Source organism: Myiozetetes cayanensis, unplaced genomic scaffold (assembly GCF_022539395.1).
Source record: "Myiozetetes cayanensis isolate MyiCay16 unplaced genomic scaffold, myiCay2020 scf5-8, whole genome shotgun sequence".
In the NCBI taxonomy this organism is placed as follows: domain Eukaryota; kingdom Metazoa; phylum Chordata; class Aves; order Passeriformes; family Tyrannidae; genus Myiozetetes; species Myiozetetes cayanensis.
This window is the reverse complement of record NW_026087742.1, coordinates 14,239,184-14,263,604: the sequence shown is the minus strand read 5'-3', so window position 1 is coordinate 14,263,604 and position 24,421 is coordinate 14,239,184. Positions and strand designations below refer to the sequence as shown.

The 24,421-nt window shown below is 41.2% G+C and overlaps 1 protein-coding gene across 3 annotated transcripts in view; it reads left to right on the top strand.

The window, feature by feature from the left end:
* The window catches only part of APP (amyloid beta precursor protein), a 200,977-nt gene extending 177,273 nt beyond the window's left edge, over nucleotides 1–23,704 (top strand). For all 3 annotated transcript variants that reach the window (XM_050332717.1, XM_050332718.1, XM_050332719.1), the window contains 4 exons: nucleotides 2,847–2,900; nucleotides 12,783–12,883; nucleotides 15,875–16,021; nucleotides 22,437–23,704. In XM_050332717.1, coding sequence (XP_050188674.1) covers nucleotides 2,847–2,900; nucleotides 12,783–12,883; nucleotides 15,875–16,021; nucleotides 22,437–22,538 — 404 coding nt within the window. In that variant the 3' untranslated portion in view covers nucleotides 22,539–23,704. The remainder of the gene's footprint in view (nucleotides 1–2,846; nucleotides 2,901–12,782; nucleotides 12,884–15,874; nucleotides 16,022–22,436) is intronic.
* Nucleotides 23,705–24,421: the final 717 nt, after the last annotated feature.

The following is a 24,421-nucleotide window of genomic DNA, read 5'->3' as shown; positions in this document are numbered from 1 at the left end:
ACTGTCAGGCAATTTTATTTTAACGATGAAAAACACACCTTCAGAGGTGGAGGCAAACCCCCAAGAGTTGGGAAGCTCTGACACTGCCAAGCTCCCTGGGCATTTTGCCAGTGACTAACCAGGTTTGGTGGTTTACTCTTTGTATTTTAGCCTGCAGTTACAGCTAGCCTTAGTGACAAGTGAGATTCCTGTAAATGTGCTGGGTTACCCTTATGACTTGTCCAGTTACTTCCTTCAGCACCGTTTTTAGTAGGTGAGCATCTCACAGCACTCCTCACCTGCTAGTTTGTATCAGCTCTTTGATGCACCTTTCTTTTATTTTCAAAAAGAGAAACAAACTTGTTCTCTCTTGCTCTTCTGAGATGTATTAGTGTTAGATAAAGGTGGGATGTGTAGCCTGTATGAAGCCTGAGGAGTCAGTGTAAGCATATACCTACCAATTTAATTTGATGAGTCATTTTGGAAAATGAATTTCCAGTCTTACTTCAGTGTATTTCTGTGCATAGAAGTTCAAGAGAAATATGATTCTGGAGCATCAAAGTGAATGAAGGTTTTTGTAGTAACACACAGTATATCTTTGATGTTTGATTATTGATAAATGCTGTAATAGGTTTAAATTTCTCCCCTCTTCGTCATCTGTTGTGAGGTGATGTGATCCACTGGAACAGGCAGTGAGAAAACCCACAGACAAGATTTTCAGAGTTAACTTCAGTTTGTGCATGCATTAATACTGGGGCAGAGCAAGCAGACTTTAAACTGAAATTCAAAAGGTGGTAGCTCAGGGCTCTCCAGAAACTAGGCTTTCTTTCTGTTGTGCTGCCTGGAATCACGATCTGCTTTGGAAGACCCTTGGCTCTTAGCTTTTGCCTCCAGTTTTTGCCCTGCAACTGGTCTGTGACCTTGAGCAGGTCATTTCACTTCTGTGTCAGTTATGAACTGTGCCAGTGATGTCTGCCTTTTCCCTGTAAAGCACTTCCAAAATTATAGATGACAAGAAGAATTATTCATTATTAATACTTTCACCTCACCTCAAATATTGCATTACCCTGAGGTCAGGTCCACACTACTGTACAACAGAAACTTCCTCCTCCATCCTTTTGTCCCTTCACCTGCTCCTATTTCGGTTGCTGCCCACAAGCTGCTCCCTCAGATCTCCATAGCTGTGGGCATGTAGGGTTACATAGCAGGAGGGAAATAAAACCCCCTCAGCCTTCTGGGGAGGAGGCAGGAACCAGGAGGACCAGAGGAGGGGTCTGCAGGAGCAGTTTAGGTCATGATGGTCCTTGGTTGTTCCTTCCCTTCAGTCCTTACCACTGAAAATCACTGCTGACCTGCCTGAGGATTGGTACTGACAATATTGAAAACCTGGCAGAAGACATTAATAGAAAAATACTCAAAATTGTGGTTTTTAGCTAAGGGTGGAAATTGGGTTTTGTACAGAGCTATGTAAGGAAAGCAATTACATGGTCTGCTAGTGCCACTCTGAACTGCTGTGAAGGGAAGTGCCTTGGTGGCTTGTCTCTGCAGCACCGGACCAGCGAGCTCTGTGAAAAGTTTGCCCTTCTGGAAACACAAGCAAGTCAGATATGCCAATGATCTTTTATTCTGCAGCTACTCTAAAGCTGACTTACTGCTTTTTTCCCAGAGGCAGGAGCTGTTGCAGTCATCTCCTGTGTGCAAAGGACATGGGAGCCACTTACAGGCTTTCACTGAAAGGTGTGGTAGGTTGGTTGTCAAACCCACAGGAACAGTGGCACAGACTCCCTGAGAAGATGGGCTTTTCTGTTGCTTAAGTCAGCAGTCTCCTCAGGTTTGTGTGATTTTCTGGTGCCAAATAAGATGAGCTGATCTTTGAGATTGAAAACTGAGGTTTTGTCAGGTTTCCTAAGTTATTGTTGCTCACTTACTGCTGCTAAAGGCTCATGCCTGAATCCAGAAATTCAAATGAATGAGAATACCATATGTTAAAAATTCTGAATTCTTAAGGAACAATGTAACACTGAATTTCTGAATTGAAGTTCTTTCTGACACTGTCACTTGGGTAGATAAGGAAGGCAACAGGATTGGAGTAAAAGAGAGAAAAAGAGGGGTAAAAACCTGAATGTTTGGACTTAGCTGAAGAAGTAGGCACTTATTCAAACAGCTCTGAGTTTTGCAAATCCTGTTTTTCTGTTAATGCCAGTGAGCTCCATCAACCTTAGATTTTAGCTGATAAAGCCTTTGTAGGGTAATACAAGAGTTTTGTCAAACTGCAGGGCACACAGCTGGATAGAAAGTGGTGTTTCTTCTGTGGTTCCCTTTCAAAAACTAGAAGACAAATATGCTGTCTACAAATCAGAACATATAGGAATGAAGTATTGATTGTAGTATCCAAATGCACTTTATTTTTTTCAAACCTTATAGCTAGTGCTGTAAAGAATCCCTGGTGAAAGGAAAAAGGATAGGTTCAGTAGGTTTATAAATCAGTATTGATCAGGAGCGGCTGCAGTGGCTCATCATGTCTGTTCTGGCTGCCAGTTCTGATCAGACAATGGGAAAAAGTTTGCATATAATGGATATAGGTTCATTCTATTGACAGAAATTCTTTGGTCTTAATGGTTTCTCACTTGAAGCAGTAACCAGAATATGATGTAAAATTGATGCATCAGCTGTGCAGCTTTCCTTACGAAGTCATGCCCTTCCAGGACTGACCGAAGGCAGATCTTTTGTAGCTGTTGCTTTGGTAACTCTGTTTATGCACTGTGTGTCTCCTTCACTGTCCCAACAGAAGAGCACTTGACTTTATGATTTTGGGGGACTTTGTTTATTTTTGTTTGCTTTTTTGTTTCTTTCCTGCACGTGCCCAGTTGAGCCCGTGGATGCCCGCCCGGCTGCAGACAGAGGACTCACCACACGACCAGGTACATGACTTGCATGGCTTTTGCCTAACCTGTATTTCCTGGCGTGCATGTGGTCTGCTTGAGCTGAAATGATCGACCTTTGCTTTCGTGTACCCCTCTCATAAGATGTGCTGCTATTCCATGACCCAAGGGAGTGTGTCCACACAAATTCCCCCGTGTGAGTGCACTCCATGTCCAGAGTGTTCAGGATGTGTGCTTGCAGAGGGAGTGGGACCATACACACAGGACTGATTCATATCAAGTTCTCATCCCTTCCAGCAATAATGTGTTGGCAGGTGCAGGAGGGGGTAGAGTTGGTACCCACTAGTGCAGACACTGCTTTTAATTTGGGGATGTGTCATAGAAATGTCGAATCCTCTGCGTAGAGTGCACAGAGTCAAGAAAATTGGGGCTAATAATTAATTTCAGAATTTGCATACAATTTCAGAATTTCAGGGGACATTAGTATTTTTTGCTGTGGTTGTCTTAGTTTGTTACTTATCTTAGTTAAGTCCAGATATCTAAAAATTCATATATGTTATCCCTCTGGGTTCCCTGAGGACACCTTTATGCAGCTGTTCTTTCCATTCTAGGACAGAGAAGGGGGATTGTTTCTCTTCTGCAGGTACCTGTGCCTTTTTTATTCCAGAGTAATAGCAGATGAGTAGCTTGGGCCAGGCTACAGATGTTTAGAAAAGTTAAATGAGACAATTCTAGTTTTCAAAAGGAAGAGATATTAACTTTTCATGCTGACTTGTTTTGCCTTTTGGGTTTTTTTCCTCTGTTTTTTTGTTTAGGCTTATCTGGAAATGGCTGATTCCATTGAGAGCAAACTGCCTTTTATTTCAGAAGTTACTCTCCAACACACAGTGAGATGAGATGGGTAGATTTTAGGGTCAGAATTATTTCAGTGTCATATCTTAATTGTGGGGTTTTTCTTCAGATCAGATTAAGCTGATCAATCTGTATCCTTTTCCCATTCATCTTGTCCTCCAAACATCTGCTAGCATTATGGACAACACCTTCCTAGTGTTTAAATCCTTCTGATAACTCACCTATGTTTACTGGCTGTAGAAATTGCAAGAGTGAGAGGTAAAATCAGCTCCTGTGTTGCAGCAGTTGGGATACATGTCAGAGATGGACAGGTGGTGTGTTCCTAGCACTCCTTGAGGATTCTGACATCTTTACTTGTGTTTAAAGTCTCAATTCATTCCATGAAGAGAGCCTGGAAACAGGTACAGAGCAACACTGTTGAAAGTCATGGGATCGGAGGACATCCCCCCCAATAATGCATTATCTGCCTTTTGTGTTACATTTCTTCCCCAAGAGCAGTGGCAATGTCATCACAAATGAAACATTAATATGTTTAATCTGAATTTTATAATGTTAGTTCAAGAAATTTTCTTGTAATATTAAAATATGTGATTGTTAACAACATTCATTTCAGTCATCTTGAAAAATCTTCTGTTACGAGGTCCATATTTATTACTAAGGATTGTTCCTTCCTCCTTTCTGTTTCCTCACACATACACACACACGTGACAGAAATCCTTGGTGTCCCTTCTCTGGAGAAAGGATTTTCTCACACTGCTGCATTCTGGTTTCAGAAGGAAATTATATGTTTTAGTCAGCTGTATCATAGCACTTTGTTGGTTGGGGTGATACAAATAGTGCTAAAAGTAGGGGTAACAGAGGTCATGAGTGATCTTTGTGAATGTGTATGATAGACTACTGAGGACAGGTAAAAAATATTTCAGCATGTGACCATTATGTCTTGAAATTTCCAGTAGATGCAGTAACTTCTGCACTGTGAAAATCACACGGGATATTTCCTCAGTGTTCTGCTCAGGTGCAAACATGGTGCTCTCCAGGGGCCTGGGCCACTTTCCTTATTTTTAGCGTGGAGTTTAAGTGCTGCAAAGGCCCATCCTCTGTGTTTGGCACAGGGACTGAACCCCTCCAGCCTGCCAAGGATGCACTGGGCTCATCCCTGCCTGCTTCCCTGGAGAGACTGAAATCTCTGACTGCTGTGCCTGCATTCCTAATTTCACAGCATAAAGTGTCTTACATGTACATGTGAAATAGGAATTCTGACACATTAAAGTAGTGTTAAATGTGCCATATACATATCATAAACACGTTCTCTTCACTGTTCCTGGTAGACCTAAAGTTCTTTATGTCTTTTATCACCATTTTCAGACTTAGGCAGACTTTCCTTACTGATACAGATTCTGTCGATAACTGTCCACATGATTTGTCATCATCCTTCAAAAGTGATTTTTCTGTGACAAAATTTCAATTCAACAAAAATTTGTACCAGTCTGAGTACCGTCATAAACTAGGAATAGAGGAAATCAGATGGATGCATATTGGGAAATAGAAAAAATATTCTGATGGTTTCAAAATATGTGTTTTAAAACTGTTTTACTTGCTAGTTACAAATAAAATTACTATATTAAAGGTTCGAAAAGGAAAGGAGGTACTTCTTGTGCAGTCACTGTCCTTTTGGGATAATCTGATTTTACAGTTTGGGGCTATTTTTTATTGAAAAGAAAAATATAAGAAAATAATAGATTATTCTGCAGCAAAAAATATATAAACAAGGGAACTGGAGGCAGATTAATACATGCAGCTGCTTTTAATTTTTTGTTTTAATTGCACAGCTTCTATTTTTTACCTGAAAGGTTTGCCCTTTTCATGGTCCTGACTTTCCAGCTGGTGCCTCTGCTTGCTTGGCTCAGGTGAACAAGGTGGAACCCTAAGCTGCTTCTTCAGGGTGAAAATGCAGGTGTCATGTCAACCTGCAACAGTCAATCCATGGAATAAGAACAAGTGGATGTGTTGTAGCTGCTCAAAACTCTTGAAGAAAATGAGCTTTGAAAGAACTAAGAAAACATACAAACACGTGCCCTTTTTTCTCTTTTCCATTTTCTTTGTACCACTTTCTGCCCACACAGCATTCTTTGAGTGATCACTGTGTTTTTCTTAAAGGTAGATCAAAATCACATAGATCATCTTTGTCACTGTCCCACAAGAGATAATTTGGTCACAGTACAGAGAAGAATCACAAAATCATAGGATACCAAGTTGGAAGGGGACTTCAAGGATCATCTGGTCCAACAAGTATTTAGTTGATAATAGTTTTATCATGACTAGAATCTTTTTACTTCACCACGTCGTTCTTTCTTTCAAAAAATAAAGTCTGTGAGTGAAGTCAGAAAAAGTAAAGAGTTGTCCAGTCCATAGAGCAGAAAAACTTACGAATAAAGACCAAATTTAAAGCATTTACTGAAACTTATGCCAGTTGTCTAAACCCCCACCTCTGTTGCACTCCACCTGGGCTGTCCACAATGGAAGCTTGAATTGGAATATGATCTACATCAGTCCCAGGATGAGAATAATGTCAGGAGGGAACCCCATTTCCTAGTATAGATAAAACATCAATGTAATTCACATGAGTGTTTGAAAAGGAGCCTAGTGCTTCCGTTTACTGTCCTTCCCCTTCTTCATTCACAAACAGGCCAGCAAAAACAAGAATTCTGCCTCAAACCCTTTCTTATCACCTCTTTCCTGGAAAGGAAGTAAACGAGACAGTAGAAGGTCAAAGGGAAGGAAAATATCTAGATGTACTAAGCAGTCATCAGAACAAATATAACAGATTTGTAACATTTTTCTTCTTAGTTAGAAGTTGCTTCATACAGGGAGACGTTACAAGGCTCCGGTCCAGCCTGAGAACTTCCACAGGGAGAGCTGCAGATAGAACAAGGACCTCTTTCATTGATAGTCTCACTGTAACAGGTTTTTTGGTAGGGTTTCCTTCTCACCTGTGCCCAGAGGTCACTTTTTCATGCATGAACACTTAATTTCTTGCAGCTGAATTTTGAGTATCTGTTTATTAGTAATTTTTTCATTGTCTCTCTATGTGTGCATGTATATAGAGAGACAAATGCACACATAAAAATACATTAAAAAAAAAAGTCTTTAGAAACTCGTTTTTACTCATTCATTCAGCAGGTTTGATCTGTGGAAATTGAGTGAAAATTGGAAAACAGGCCATCAGAAGGAATGTTCTTAATATTGGCCTATTTTCTGTAATTCAAGGTGATAAAGAAAACCAGTGGTCTGTTCAGGGCAGATCATATTTTCATCTGTTGCAGAGTTGCAGCTGTAATTATACCACTAACAGCTGTAATTACATCACTCACAGGATGCCCATAATTCACAATGCAAGGATTTTATTATACTATTTGTATTACTTTCTTCCATGAAGTATGGTTTAGATTTATTGGGGGTTTTTTGCATTATCCCAGCTCATTGTCAGTTGATTGTTTTTGCAAACATTTAATTATTTTGTGGAAATGCTGCACATAAAGCTGCTTCTTCGTCCCTGGCCCTTCTGCTAATAAGTCAGGACATGGTGTCTTTATTGCATTATATAAAAAGCTGAGGGGTTTAACTCATGCTTGCAGAGGGTCAGTAAGCCTAATGGCTGTTCTCTAGAATCATTAGCACATATGCTGTAATCTGTATGAGGTGAGGGCATGGAGCAGCTTGGTGAATTATTTACGATTTTCTTGCCAGAAATTGCCAGGGTGTTTTTTTCCCTCGTCTTAGTGATGCTAGTTCAATACAGTTGCCTTAAACCAACTGTCTGCAGCTACCAAATAAAAATCATTAATGGATTTTTTTTTTCCTTTAGATCGTTTTGGTTTGTTTTATAAATCAAATAGTTACTAACTGTGAATGCAATTACAGGTGCATATGCACAGCATCTGCATTGACATGCCAGAAGGATTACTGAACCAGATTGTACTTGGTTTGATTATTCATTTCTACACACATGTATTCTGAGAAAGAATTATTTCACATTCAAATCCAATGAGGATCTTTTTTTTAAAAAAGGTAACATTCTTTTTTGCAGTTATTTTCTGCTTTCTCTAATTTGAGAGCCCCATAGTCATCCATGAAGTGAAAGTGAACTACCATTAACTTCCAAGGAGAAACGAGAAAGTTTTAGTTCTATGCATTCTTAAAAATGCATAGTCCTCAAAGATACTTGAGTTGTCATTACAAAACTGAGTATATAGTCTTTAATTTTCATTTTTCAAGTGTACAATCTTCATTCTTCTTTTATTTCAAAACAAAGTGACCTGCACAAAGCCATAGGGTCATCTGGAAGCAGTAGCTGAACTTCTGGTTGGAACACACAGCTGTCTGCCTGAGAGGTTGTTCGAAGACTGCATTCCTTTCCATCCACCCTCTTTATTTTAGATGAAGCTGTGCCCAGATAAAGCTGTTTACTACTCTTGTAACAGGCCTTGATTCAACAGATCTTTTCTTGTTCTTGCCGTGACTCAAACAGAGTTCGTGGACAGGGAGATGAATGTTTTCCTGAATGCAGTCCATGTGTCCCTTACTCAAACTGCTACTTTGGTTTTCTCTATGCAGACCACCCACATCCACCTATTTCAGCTGTGCTTCATTTGGATGCTTAATTTTTAACTCTAGACCACAGGCAGAAGCTAACACTGTTTCAGATCCCTGCGAAAAAAAAATCAGAAAACCTTTCTGTGTTTATGTAGCCAGTAAGTGAAGCAATTACAAGCAGTGTAGTAGATAATGTACACCTGATTGCATCCTTGGTGGGATTTGCTGTATCTTCTTTTTTCAATTCTTCTGAGAGCCTGAATATATATTTACAGAAACACAGATGCTCATGTATGTGAGTATAGTGTTCCTCAAAGCAGCTACTTGTTCTTCTTGTTTCATATGAGTAGTTTTTCACTCCATGTGGTTTGTTTTTCCCCTTTAGGGCAAGGAACAGTAAGGCTTTTATACACTGCTTTCTTGATATTTGGCAGTGTATCTGAGCACACATGCACGTGTACACGTGTATGTATAAAAGCAGTTAATACTGCTTATTAACAGCAGTATAATTAAAAGCCTGTCATAGGTAGCTCATTTTGTTGAGTTTCACTAGGTGCTTTTAAGCCTGTGGTTTTGATAACAAAATAGTTTTGTCAGTTTTTCTAAGGAACTGCAAGTTAATATATTTGTCAGCTGAGTTGAAGTATTTTTAAATTCAAGTAATTAGGAATTCAACTCCCTAAAGATAGTTTCAGAAGAAAAAGTGCTAATAATTATCATTATTTGTGAATTTGCAGTGAGGCTGTAGCTCTCTCTTTTCCTCTTGTACCTTGGCTTTTGTGTTTGTATTGTGGATTTTAGAATTGGTAGTGAAAAAACATCACTGTGTCAGGATTAAAGTTCTTGTCAGAGAGAGAACTTTTCTTTGTATGCTTGTCTTCAGTGCAAGGGTAGACGGGTACTAGGAAGCCCTTGCAACTCTGATCAAAGTTTTGAAAAGACCTTGAAGTTTTTCCTTCTTAAGTTGCTACCTTTGAAAAATATATCTTTGATTTTAGCATGTAAGTCTAAATATGTAGTGCCCAGGACAGGAAAGTGAATGAACTGGAAATTAGGAGAGTCTGTTAAATAAAAAGTCTCAATTCTGTAATTTAACCTTGTGAAAAGGCATATGTAATCCCATACAGATATATATATATTTTTCCAGGTATCTAATTGATTACAGTGCAATGTCATGCTTCTCCTTACTATATAATCAGTTATTTGCAGAAGACCAGCCAGTTTACCTTAGGTCTCCTTTTAGAAGTCTTTTTCCTCACTTTTAAGGGAGGTAGGAAAGGAAAAATTCTCTATCAGGTTTGTTAGTGATTTGTTTGGAAGTTTGTTAGGAAGATTTTTCTGTTTCTGACCTTTTTCCTGTGCCAGCTGCCAAAAACAAGTTTCAGATAAGTCTTAACATCATTAACTTCCTAATATCAGGTCCTACCTTTTGTTCAGATCCCATGGCATTTTTGTGGGCTAGTGAGTAAGGCCAGGTAGACCACCAGACCTTGGTCACCTGTCTCAAAACAAAAAGATTCTGTCTGATCCCAAGGCAAAAAAGGTGGTTTAACCTGGTGCATGCTGGAAGTATGGCTCCTATGCTACTGTTTTATGGGAATGGGAGGAGCGAAGGGAAACCTCAGAGAAATGTGGCTTTAGGGAAGCCTGAGCCTGCATTTTTCCGGCAGCTGAGACTACTGGTGAACTTGTCACCTCCTTTTGCTCATTGATGTGACCTGTCCTGCCCTCTGAAATGCTGCTGTAACTCCTGCCTGCAGCGTTTGGCTGTTGAACTGAAGCCAGCTGAGCTGTTGCAGCTTGCTTTCAGTAAAAGTGGTCAGAGCCCAAGAGCAGAAGTGTCCAAGTCCATTTTCCTGCTCTTAGCAGTGGTGCAAACAGGGTATGTACAGATTTCACCTCTGCCTTATACCCCTGGTGCATCCACTGAGCTTTTGGCAGCCAGCATTTGACAGGTTCCAGGACTGGAAATGGTATTTTCTCCGTTGTGTTTGGTAACCCTGGAGAAACATTTCTTCTTCACATTTGTTCATTTACATTTTGAACATCCTCGTGATTTGTGCCAGTGAGTTCCACAGTCCAGTTGTGCATTGTACCAAATTGTGTATATATATATATATATACACGCTTTCTTGTGTTAGCTTTCAATCTGCTGTGTCATAACTCTGTTGGTGTCCAGTATTTCTTAGGACAAGTGATGAATGATCATTTCCTGTAGACCTTCACCTTGACATTCACACATAGGCCTCTGACATGATTCCCCTTGGTTGCCACTTCCAGTCTGAAGACTCCCAATTTTAGTTCTGCCTGTACAGAAGCCGTTCCGTACCCATGATCATCTGTGTCTCCCTGCAGTGTATCTTTTGTAGTTCTCCTGCCTCTGTGTGAGCTGGGGTGACCAGAAGGGATAGCCAGATTTAAAATGAAGATGGATAATGTAACCAGTGGTGTAACAATGTTTTCTGTTTTCTCTCTTTTCTCATAAGTGCTCCCAGCTTTCTCTTTGCCTTTTTGACTGCACAGGGACTGCAAGGTCTCTGTCTCTGGGTGGAACAGAGCCACACTAGAGCCTTTATTGTGTATCTATAGTTAGGGTTGTGGATCCCCCAAGCACCACTTTACATTGTATCAACATTGAGTATCATTTCCCTTTTATTTTGCACTCGGAATTAGTAATATCCTTCTGCAGTTCTTGGCAGCTGGTTTTGCTTTGACTGTCCTCGTTTTTTTCTTTTATTTTTTTGTTAATAAACTCTCATGTCACTATTCACACCCTTATCCAGGCCACTTTGCAAACTGCACAGATCCTTATGAGATCTTTATGGTTCTTACATTTAGAAATGGTCTCTCCTATATAAGTGTCATAATATATCTGTGTCAGTACTGTGATATAGCATCAAAAACCAGAGAAATTTGAGGGGTTTAAGTGCTTTATTCCTTAAAAAAAAAAAAAAGAAAAAGAAAAAAATAGGTAGAATTTATAGGGCAGTGAGACTGTTCAATAAAATAACCATAAATACTTTATTGCATAAAGATGATTTCTTGTTCTCTCCTTTGCATGGTTTCCTATGGAAAGAAAGATCAGAACCTTAGAACTGGGTAGTCTGTACAGTCCAGAGAAATTCTTGGGAAGGTCTGTTCTTGCTGACTCATAATTCAAAAATAAACCAGGACTTGATGAAAAAAAAAAAAAATTGCACATTCAAAGGCAATCAAAGGGCAGTAATTTTTGCACTGAGTACTGTGGGGCTTATTGGCACATGGAATTCTTCAGGAATTATATTTAGAGTCCAGAGAGGCAGTGGAACAGATGAGCAGTCAGTAGTGTTGAGAAATTTAAAAGAGGTTCTTCCTCTGCATCAGAACTTAAGGTCAGCCCAAGATACTAAGAATGAAGCCTTGGAAAGAAGAGCTGGGGGTGAGAAAATGCTAAAATAAATACGGGGAAGGAATATGAACCAGTTTGTTCTTATTACATTCAATAGGGAGAGGAAATAATATCTCGTAAACACCATTCTTCTGCAGTGTTTGTACCTCCAAGAAATACAAATGTCACTGCATTGATACTGAGAAGGAAAATAACCGACTGCATGAAGATCCATATGTTCTCTATAAGCTAGAGCCAGCTCTGCAGCATTCATAGATACATGTACAGGATACACTGTTCTGCTGCAATTAAGTCTGGCTCCTTCTCCTGAGGCTATTTTCCAGGAGGAAATCCTCACCTTCGTTCCAGTTAGACAAGTGCATTGTCTCTCCTTCACACCTGTAAGGGGGGAATAGGGTTGCTGCAAGCTGTGCTCACTTGCTTTACTGGATGTTTCTAACAAAGAGGGACAGCTATCATCTCTCAGAGAGAAGACAAGCCATGAATCATTAATTCTGAGTGGTATGAAATCTGAAAACAAAAAAGAACTGTGTAAACCTGACAGACATTTTAGTGACTTACTGGTGCGTGTTTGTGCAAAAGGTACAGACTCACAGGAAACAAGACCATACAATATCTGGGGTTCCCCTCCTCACACCATGGCTATTGTGTTTTTCCCTCACAGCAGCCTGAACTTAGGGAGGAGGAAGATTTTGACCTAAACAACAAATTTTCTTGACATTGCTAAAGAGGCTGTCAGAGCAGATCTGTCTGCAGTCTGTGAGCCAATTCAGGAGGCCTCTGTCGGTCCCTCACAGCTCAGTTCATGCAGTGTTTCATGCTGAAAGCCTTTGATGCTCCTACCAGTGTGGCTGCGGTGGATTAAGGATCGTTTAACAGAGGAATTCTACCAGCTCCTTCTGTGTCACCTCAGTGGGACTGGAACATCAGGCATACCTCCCTTTCCTCCCAATTCCCTTTCACATTGCATCCCACCTCCTCAGTGCAAATGATACCGATGCCGCCTTCTGTGGTGAGGGTGGGGTTGAGCAGAGTCTTGCTGGATCTGAATCCCTGACTTCATTTAATACCTTGTCTTTGCGCTGCAGGTTCCGGGCTGACCAATGTTAAAACGGAGGAGATCTCTGAAGTGAAGATGGATGCGGAATTCCGGCATGACTCAGGGTATGAAGTTCATCATCAAAAGCTGGTGAGTGAACAAACTGTGCTTTCCACACCTGCGTTCTGAGTTGCTGATTCAGTCTCGAGCTAGTGAGTCACTTATGGCCATGTTTCCCCTCGGTGATGTGGATGCTGAAAGTACCAACCAAAAATTATCACATGAACAGATTATGATTTTTCTGGTCCTCTCTTTGATAAGAGTAAACCTGGAATATTGTCAATAGAGAGGATGGAATGTCATCAAGTCTGACATGAGAGGAAGTTCTGACAGTTCCTGGCCTTGCACTGCCGTCTCACTGGATGTGGTCATATGGACAGTACTTGTCCCACAGTCCATCTGTCATGGTCTCATAAGTAAAGAGAAGGGATATAGAGGAAGGAAAATGCTAAGTTTTAAAAAAAGAAAATAAAAAATACCCACAGCATGGTGCAGCAAGAAATAGAGTGACACCGCTTCAGGAATAGATTCCTTTCCTGTCAAAACAGATGGTGGTGGTGCACGAAGGAAGCTGAACACCATGGAGCATAACCTTTCACGAGATTGCCTGCTTGGGATAAGAGGAGATTCTCCACTGGCCTTAATTTTACTTTTGCTGTGTCTGTGTGTTTTGTTCCTTAAGATATATTAAATGATTGTTAACAGGTGAAGGGCATGTAGGAGCAAAATATTGTTCCCCATTTGAACTGTACTTCTTTTAAACATAAAAATGACAACCAAAAGCAATGTAGGTAAGAACAAGCATCTTCTAAAAGCTTTTTACAGTCCCTTAATAAGAAATTAAGAACCCATACCAGCAGTGTTGACTATAAACCTTTTCTGCTTCCAGTTCCATGGCTTTCAGTATCCTGATATTACACTTGAAAGCTTTTTTTCTTAATATATTCTTAAAACTAAGTAGTGCTGAAAATTAAAATTAACATGGGGCTCAAATTTGCATTTGAACCAGGCAATCACTATGTGAAAAGATTTTCTGCCATCTCTTTGATGCCGAGAACTGAGAATTCCCAGTTTGACGAGCTAATCCAAAATGCATTAGCACTAATTTGGGAAAGTCTGATGTGCTTAGCTCAGATGGGTTAAATATCCGGATGGAGCACACCTGTACTGAAGGGAAGGAACTTGCAGAATGTGTTCTTGACACAGTAGATACTGGTTTGTCAGAGGCACTCCCCATTCAGTATTCAGTGTCTGTGTGGTTTGATACCAACCCCCACAATTTGGTGCTGGGAACTCCCCTTGCTGTGGTGGCTGATGGGGAGTGCATTGCTTAAAATGGGACCTTCCTAGCTTTTACGGCATTTTTTGTCATACTTCTTACTGGTAGGCACACCCTGTATTGAAAAATTAGTGAGCTGTCTTCCAGGTTATCTTTTCAGTTAAGACTGAGCAAGGAGTCTGGTCTTACTGAGAAATATTGGACTGATGCTTACAGGGCATTGCTTCCTTACCACATTCCGTGTCATATCCAAGGCCCTTCTCCATTAGCCTTAATTCAAAAGCAGGGAGCAGCGAACACTTTGATCTGTGCTTTCCTTCTGTGTCCTGGTAGGATTTACTGAAACAGTCTCTTAAGGATATTGCTTTGAATTGAGCTGCACATTGTATTTTACACACAAACCTCTGAATTGAGCTGAAATTGCAGTTATTTTCTCCTCTATGGATGGTCATGTTTGAACTGTACATTAAGTTGATTTTCATGGCTCAGAGTGCTTAAGGCCTTCCTCTCTTGCATATTCGCTGGGGTATTTCACAGTGCTCAAAGACAGTGTGGTCACAGAATTTCGGTCCTGGGCAGGTAAAATTGACAGGAGAAATTATTACTTCACATCAGCTCATGCCAACACTGTCCATTGTGTGTACTTTCTAGTGAACTCTTAACTTTGTTTAAACATATTTCTTGCTTGTGCCTAGGAACAATATAAATATTTATACTGCATACTTTAATACCTCTCTGAGGAAGGTTGTGCTTCTTAAAGAGTGCAAATGTTATACAACTCATTATAATTCTCAGCTGGTTTCCTGCTTCCCTCTGCATTTTTGTTAAATACTTGTCAAAGTATTTAGTCTTCCAGCGTGAGGTAGTGTTACAATTCTGTGAATGTAATTTATTCTCTAATCCTTTTTGCCCATTTTGGCTAAAAATAATAATAAAAGCTTGCTGTTGACAAGCGGACAAAAGGGTTGTAAGATATGCATAGAAGTAAAATAATCCATTGTATTCCTTGAATACAAAACAGGACAGGGAAAACAATCACCCACTTCTCATACCTGCTCCTAAAAGCCAGTCTTATTAAATGCATAGTAAAGCATCTTGCTGTCTTCTGTTTCGCCTTATCAGTGCATAAAATTCAAGTGGTTTTCACACCACTGTTAGGTCACACATGGGTGTTGACATCATCCAGGCACAGCTCATGCTCCCTTTGCCCTGCAAAATCATGAAGCACCCCGAGGTGGTCACTTAAATCAGTGTGTTAATTTTTGTTGACCCTCGTCTCCTCGGTGTGAGAGTTCTCTCCCGACTCGTTGTGTGCAAGTTTCACCGTTGTCCTTCAGGTCCCTCACTATTCTTTTATTGAAAAAATGCATCGTAGTCCAAACAAGCCACACAGATATAAATTTATGAACACTTTCATGATTAGCATTCTAAAACTAAGGGAATGTGTGTGCTCCCGGGTTCCTCTGCTAAAGCTCACCAGTCTTTGTGCAATGAGTTGGACTTGCCTACTCAGGGAAAAAAGGCGGCTACTGTCCAAGACCTGTGTGAAGCTGAGCATGGAGCTGAGTCCCCTGCTCAGCCCCAGCACTGCCACACCACAGAGAATAGAGGTTTCCCAAATTGATCTTCTCCACCTTTGAGCGCTTTGTGGCACAGCAGTCCAGGTTTGGGTAGTTAGGAGGACTTGCAGTTTAATTACTGATGCTTCAATAGGCTTTATACTGCTGTGGCAGCCGGGCAGGTTAGTCAGACGTACAGTGAGCTTTTTTTATTAACCACCTTCCTTTGTTCTTCTTTTGTAGGTGTTCTTTGCTGAAGATGTGGGTTCAAATAAAGGTGCCATCATTGGACTAATGGTGGGAGGTGTTGTCATAGCAACAGTGATTGTCATTACTTTGGTGATGCTGAAGAAGAAGCAGTACACATCTATTCACCATGGGGTTGTGGAGGTAAGAAAAGGCTTCCAAGCACAAGTGGTGTCACCTGTACAGCACAGTCAACACACTGCTCTATAAATACTAATTTTCAAAGGAAGAAACGGTGTTTTGGGCTACATTCAGAATTGTCATGGTTGAATCCTGCAGCGTGGAATCAAATTGCTTTATTTAGTAAATGCAGGCACAATGTAAATCATGTTACATTGGGTATAAAACCACAAAAATCTCTTCTGGACTTATCCCAGACCAATCACCTCATAATGTTAAAGTTCATTTTATAGGGAATAGGACAGTAGCCAATGAGCAGATACTGGGCAAGTTGAAAAATTTGGTTTTACTGCTGCTGGGAATTCACACACACTGATTTCTTTATTTAGTTTTAACACTTGAGGCTGGTCTTCCATGGCTTGTGCTGTGCACTGCAAGGATTTTCCCTATACAGATATTTTATTATTCTCTGTTCTCTTAACAAGATTTTCTGTGGCCACCAACAGGTTTTGATCTGTGGCTAATCTGAAACTCATAGATTTGAGAAAAAAATTGTATATAAGACTTTTAGGTAGAATTTTCAAGGTGAAAATCCTTCTCAACCTACCAAGGAAATTTGTGGTCAGTTTACAGTAATTTAAAATACTTCATCTATTGCATGGCTTTAAAACAAGATCTCTTAAAGAAGTAGAAAAACTTAATTATGAGAACTGGAATGAGGTTCTTGCAACTTTTTTCCCCCTATTTAGTTTGCTGTGTGTCTGATTTTTAGGTAGTACTTGTATTAGCAAGCACTCAAGACACTTGTATATTTTTGCCCTCCGGAGCTGGTATTTTACATTTTCGATTGAAACTTAAGCCTTGATCAAGTCATAGTTTATATTTGTTTTACCTGGAGTCAGATGAACCTTGCTGGAGACACACATGCTTCAGGAGGCATTTATTCCCCTGTCTGGGTCACTGAAGGGTCTTAAAAGTATTTGGGTAAGACTTTGTGTTAAGCCCATGCTGTGGTTGTCCACGTAGTTTGAAACCTTCCAAAGAGACATGGTCAGAAGAGCACCAACCATGTGGGTTGAGATTTACACAGATACCAAGGTGTGCAGGATTTTCAACCAAGAGGCAGAAAATGGCAAGCAGGACCCTTAAGCTTTAACTTTCTGTATGATAGCGTTCAGTGCATTTTGTAGAGAATTGAGGCGGGTTTTAGTTTTAAACCTCTGTCCTGATAACTGCTGCCAATAGTCATGCCACTAGAAACTTTCCTTTGGCCGAGTTAAGTGACAACAGAAAGGCCAGGAGGCTTACTGGGCCAAAGCCCCAAATCAGACACTGAATGGGGACATACCATTATTGCAGCACAACCTTAAAATTCCCGGTGGGTTTTGCCTGATGGAATGATGTGACAAAGGTAATCCTGGATTTCTGCGAGCTTTCTGCAGTGACAGTGAACTTGGAAATGTTGGCCTAGAAAGAACATGCTGAATAAGTAACTCACGGCAAAATGGCAGCATCACTTAGGGAATAAAAAATTTTACAGATAAAACCATAAAGCTCTAGCATGCAGATGTACTGAGAGTATTGCTTGATCTATAGTATCACACTGGAGATGGTGTCACCTTGTGGATTTGCTGCATTGTGTCTGGCATTGGCAGCCAGGATTCCTCCTTCTGCCAGACTTGCTCTGTGGTCTTGGCAGACTGCGTGGCCTCACTGTCTGAGCTCCTGGCCTGCAAGAAAGGCATAACATCTATTTTTGTCCTAAGTTGGTGAAAATTTTGTAGCTCTTGTATTGGGGACAAAAAAAAAACCCACCCAAAGTTCCGTATGCAGTTGATGTTTAATGTCAAAATGTCTTCAAAATTAAGCTGTTCCGTTCTAAAGAGGATTAATTTATTTAGACACTAATGTGCTGTGCACAAAAAGCACAAAAGAGCAGAATCACTTGGTGTAAAAATAACTGTACATCAGCTCTAGGTTGGCTGAGTATATTTTAACAAATCTTGCAATCGCTTCGTTGCGTGTCAGAAGTTACAGTGAGAATTTAATGCTGTGATAATGGATGCAAGATTGTAAAACAGCTCCTGTTCCACCTGTGTTCTTATCTTCCAAAAAGTCAACTCTGTTATGCTTTCTCTCATTTCACTCTGATTTTTTAAACAGAAAAAAGTTATTAAAAATCCTGCTAGACTTTTTTGAAGCTCTGAGGACAGATAGACTTGTCCTATTTAGAAGTGTCATAATAATTTTTCCCTAGTCTGAGAATAACAGTGTTCCAAAGTGGTTCAGACTCCCCAGGAAAAGAACTTAAGAACTTTGAGTACTCTTTAAGTTAAGTAAATAAATGACTGAGAGATTGAAAATTACTTATTATATGTGCATACAGGGGCTCCAACAAATGTTTTCTAAGTATTTTTTGCTGGTGCACCCACTCCAACTGTCTGCAGGAGGTTACTTTCTCATGAAAGCAAGAGGCAAAAGAGAGATTCTCACCTCTCCTGTGCACTGGGCAACAGCTGATTGTCTCAGCTTGTCCTCTTTGAGGATATTCTGTTCAAAGAATATCCTGACGGAGGCGTCACCTCCAGCAGGAGAATGTGGGGAGAGGTGATAACAGGAGGGCTCACAGCAGGAGCAGAGATGGCACTAAAATTGTAGGTGGGGATAGGTGGACAAACAGCCTCAAAAGAGTTTATCTCCCTGACTGAGCAGTTTTCTCAAGACACATCACGTCATAAAAAAGAGAAGTGTGCTCACACCTCTTGCACACTGTGTTCAGCTTCTGCCACCTCCATAATGGGTGCAAAAAGCTTCTTAAAATGGTAAGGGGCTTTAGGGATTTACTGACAAGGAGATAATTGGGTTCAAAGCATGTTGTTTGGCAGAGCAATACCGAGGACAGAGGTTGGAAGGAATGAGAGGAGTTTGGCAGCCTCAAAATGGGTAAAAGGGAGTGGAAGAGAAGACATTTGGGATGAGAGACAGCACATGTAGGTTGGCAGTGAGATGGATTGCCCTGCAGCAGACAGCTGCAGGAAAGAGAGGAAGTACCAGCACTGGCCATTTTAAAGCCTAAGGGGGAAATCTAAAAGAAAAATTGACTAAGACTGCAAGCAAGAGCTTCAGTAAATCTCTTTCATCTATAAATGCCGTATTTCAGAGGTTATTGGATTTTCACTAAAAACTAGTTTTATCAAAGTGAAACTTTTTAATATGGAATATTGTGTGAAAGTGTTAAAAATTCAGTCTTTTTTTTAATGTCCTCATTTTTTTCTAATCTTTGTCTCCTCCTGATTTTCTTCCAAGTTTCTCATCAGTTCTTTAGTCTCTTTTACCTTGCCCTTACTTTGATTCCTTTTTAATTTATGTTGATGTCTCACCCTGTTTCCTACAAGCAGGTTGTGCTGTGCACTTTTCACATTTTCTAGTCATGAATAAGAAGTGCTGAGTGGGAGGCTTTAACTAAAACAGGTGGCAGAGTTAAATACGGTGTTGTTCAGAGCTTAAAGATGAAGAAGTCCAGCACAGGTTCTGGCGTCCCTGTCCTTTGCATCCCAGCCGCAGTGAAGGAGCCTCCGAGAAAGGAAGATGATCTCGGGCGTCTGTTGATACCCAAGGATTCCTGGTCCATCAATCCCAAAGCTTCATACTGAGCTTTAATTTTATGCTAGAAAAGAATGTGTTGGTGGGTTTAGTTGTGAAACTCTCACTTCTTGATTTGGAGCAGCACTGGATACTCCAGTAGTGTGGTGATACAGTGCACAGGAACCAGGGCTGACTTGGTGCTGCAGCAGCCCCTTCAAGAATGAAAGGAAGGGTGGATTTTTCCTCTGCACCTACTTTTATTCTTATTTTCTGTAAGTGCTGAAAAGGCTACAGGGACATTTGCCATTTTCCCTGCTTTGTTCTTGCCTTCGCAGCCGTGGTAGTGACAACTTCAGCAGCAGCAGATGGCACACGGCGACATTGTCACAACAGAAATAGTTAATGCTGTTAGATTTGCATGGTGCTCAGGGCAGGGATTAGGCCATCTGCATGTTTGTACAAAATCTATAAGGAATGGGTTTGTTAGACCCTACTGCTGTTTCACTGCTGGCATGCACAGAAGGCAAGTGCTCTGCTGAGCATCAGTAGCATCGGGGGGCTGCCAGACGTTGATCCGCTGCATATGGATCTAGATGGTGTATTTTTGTGGAGGGATTAGTTGGTAACCCATGGAAAAGGACAGGTGAAACAGCTCAGCCTCTGGGGTGGCTGCAGAGGTGGGCGCTGTGAGGTGTGGTGGTTCTCACCATCCCTCACCCAGTCCCACCATTGGTAAAAGGTAGCCGGGAGCAGCAGGCACGGACCAGTGCAAGTGCACGGCTGTATCCTGGCTGTGAGCACGTGGCTGTTCAGGGATGTCCAGGGGATTTGGGAGCAGGCAGGTGAAGAGGAGACTGGCTGTGAAATTCCCAGTTCTCCTGCCCTTGATGGATCAAAGGTGATTGTTGACAGCGGAGCTGAGCACTCGGCACTCATGTGGGCTGGCCAGGGGAAGCCTGCATCCTTCAGATGGAAAAGTTTGTTACTTTTGGAGAGGGAGTGGGACAGGGAAGGAACAAACACTATTCCCCCTCCACCACCCCAGTTTCTCAAACAAGAAAAATAAAGCAAGAGTGACCTCTAAACAAGGTCTTGCTGCCTAAAAGCATATCCCAGGAATTGAAGAAGTAGATGGATTTGTGGGTTGTTGCATAAAAAAATTACTGTATGCAAATGCAACTTAAAAAGTAGAGAAAGCCTGTGAATGGCAGTATTAAAAGTCCAAGTTATACTGCAGAATTGGAAACACAGGGAGCACAGTATCAGCCTAGCCCAGTGATCTTTCTGCCTGGCATCCTGTTCCCTGCCCGCAGGAGTCAAGGGCTTGCTGGAGGAGTCAGGGCTCCCAGCTATGCAGCTCATGAGCAAAAGCAATATATGACCCTTAAAGTTGGGTATTTCACAAAAATGTATAATTGTGGTTTAAAAAGGGTACTTGATGGAAGATACAGTGTTGATTGAAAATGCAGTTTGAGAGTTGGGACATGGACGAGGAGATTTGGAAGGGGCACGGATGCGAAAATGGATCAGATTTGGGGTTAGCGATTCGACACTCCAATGCACGTGCCACACAGAGAACCATTTCTTCTCTTAATAAGTAAAAGATGATATAAAGAGGAGATAGCTCTGAGAGGTGGTACTGTGGGAAAGGCACTGTTACAACCTGCCACAATGAAAGAACAACTGCAAAAATAAGCTGCTCAAAAAACGAGCAGCCTGTGTTTGTCCCAAGCATGGGAGAACGTACTTTTAATCTTTCTCCGAGGTATCAGGGAACAATTTATCAAAGGTCATAGTCTGTCCTCACTAAGATGAGATATTCCCAGTATTGCAGCGTAGATTTAAAATGAGTATCAGACATCAATACTTCTCCTTTGCTTTTTATTAATAGCTTAGATAGAGTAAGTTAGGGTTTCTTGAGAGAGTACACTTTTCATTATCCTAAATCTTTTTTGATGTTAAAAGTGAAATGCTGCTTTTCCTAAAGGTCTCTATTTGCAGGAATCCACAGGAAAATGTTGATACCTAATATTTAAGGGTAGGGTTTTAGGCACCTTCTGATTTCAAATTTTTGACAATGTAAAATTCACTTTTTGCCTTTGCTTTTAAGAACTGTCAAACCAAGCAGACTTTCTGGTCTCTGTTTTCATAGGTGTTTAGCAATATAGCCAGGATACAGTAGGTTTTGAATGCACAAACATCTATTGAGCTCATACAGAGAGCAGAGGTAAAATACCTAATTAAGATTTAGAGCTTGTTCTCAGACACTCTGATTTGATGGAGTTTTATATTACTGTAATGTCCAGTGAAGCAAGAAAATAATTTGTGAAGTCGTAGGTATTCAGTGGAGAAATCTTGGCTGAGCTGTCTTTTTGCCTGTCTTCCAAGAAATCAAGAAAGGTCAATTTTTGTTAGATAGAAATTAAACCAGTGCAGGTTTTTACTGAGCTTTTTCTTTTCTTTTGAGATCCAGTTGATATTGATGTATTCTGGGGGGAAGGAGGGGAGGGAATCCTGACAATGAGGAACTAGTGGAGAGATGCAAACTACATCCCCTTTTTTGTTTGTGGAGTTGCATGCTTCCCAAGCCGGACAGCAAAAACCAAAGCTGGTACTGCTCAGTTTGGTCAGCTGATTTTGAAGTCCTGCAGCAAAAAGATCAGTTGCAAAGTTGTTCTTGGTGCATTATCTTCTTCTGCATATTACTCTGTTCAAAAAGTGAACCAGAGGATGCTTTCTGCCTGAACACACAGGGAAGGGTACAGAGTACATTGGATGGGTCTAAGGTGGGGGAAAATGGATTGTGCTGCGAATTAAGCAGGAATCTGACCCTGGTTGTTCCTTTCTGTGACAGGTGGATGCTGCAGTGACACCAGAGGAACGCCACCTTTCCAAGATGCAGCAAAATGGCTACGAAAATCCCACCTACAAGTTCTTTGAACAGATGCAGAACTAGGACACCACAGCAGCCTCATGAGTTGGACAGCAGAATGATTGCTTCACTGCCCATCGGTGTTCAGTTATAGAGTAATGTGGAAAGAAAGAAAAACACTCTGTTTTATTATTTACTCATTCTCGCCTTTTGACAGCTGTGCTGTAACACAAGTAGATGCCTGAACTTGAATTAATAAAATCAGTAATGTATTTTCTCTCTCTTTCTCTTTACATTTCAGTCTTTACACTACATTATTAATGAATGTTTTTTGTGTACTGTAAAGAAGTTAGCTGTATTTAACTAGTGCATGGATAGATTCTCTTTCCCAATTATTTATCATGTAGCTCCTTAGCCAGTTGTATATTATTCTTGTGATTTGTGACAAAAATTAAGTCCTAATTGAAATATGCTTTAAGAATTGATGGGGGATGCTTTCTGTGTCTGTGGGGTTTAGCTGCTTCTCTTTGCTGAGCATTTTTTTCTGATCACTATGCATTTTAAAGTAAAACAACATTTTTTAAAAAGTATTCCAGATGAGTTACTGAAATTCTTTTCCTCTGCAGCTGCATTTTATTGTACAGATTGTTGCTCCTGCTGTATTAGTGATGTAGAAATCATGGGAATACACATTCGTTTCTTTGTGCCTGTTTTATGTGCACACTTTAGGCATTGAAAGGTAAACTTTATTTTCTTTTCCATGTATCTTTTTGATCTTTAAAAAAAAAATATTAAAAGAGTCCCTGTTAATTGTGAGCACTTCTGGGGGGAGAAGTGCCTGCTGGCCGAAAATTAACAGGGGTCCTCTGCAGGATGATTGTACAGAGCCATTGCTTATGAATTGACAGCTTTCTACACTGTGTTACATAAATAAATTAAGAAAAGAACGTGTGGGCAAGAGTTTTCTTTGGAGGAAGAAAACAAAGATTTCTGAAAGCCATTTAAACAAAATACGTGGATGTTCACACTGAGAGGGGGTTGGGAAGGGATTTTCCCACAAGGATCGCGGCACTCACAGTCAGACCAGAGCAGAAGGCAGGCGGCAGCGAGACAGGGTGGGAAGGGGGGGTGCTGACTTTGGCACAGCTTCTCCTCTAGGATGTTGTCTCCTTAATTTTTTTCCCTTTTCTTTTCCTTTCTTTCAGTTTGTATAATAGTGTTTTAATGTAAATAAATACATTCCTGGAGGAGCCCCGTTGTAGTGGTGTGTTTCTGCGCCAACCAGCCACCCTCGCTCGCAGGGAGGAGCGTGGCACTGATGACTAACCAACCTCCCACTTCACCATCCATCCCTAGGAGCCATTTGCCAGCAAGCTCTCCCTCACCACTGCTGCTCCAATGGCTTTCTGGCAAGATCCATGCCCTGCAGTGTGCTCCATCGGTGATGGCCAGCAGGAGCCTCTCCCAGGCAGTGAGACCATCCAGCCTGGTCCTGCTGCCTCACAGCAGGTGCCCAGGAAGGGTCAAACAGCACCAGCTGTTCCTCCCCAAAAGCTGCTGGAGCAGGGCAAAGCCCTGGGGGAGTTGTGGTATGTAAACCCCAGCCCAGCACCTTCTGCCCAGTGTCCAGCTGAGAGCTTCCTTCCGCTCCTGGCCCTCCGGGAGCACGCCTGCAGCACAGGGAGAGCACATGGCCCACACCACGGGGCTCACCCACCCACAGAGGTGAGACCACAGTGGGCCAGTGGGTCTGATCTTCAGGGTGTCCTCTGTGCCCAGCTCACAGAAAGGACCCCTCGGGTTGAGCTTGGAGATCAGCTGATGGAGCTACAAAGCTGGGTTGTGGAATAAAACTGGAGGTGTGTGTTGCATGAGAAAGGAAGCAAATTGCTGTTTCTCTACAGCAAATAGGTTATATTATATAAAACAGGATTGAGGGAAGAGCGAGGAGTAGAATAAAGACAGCA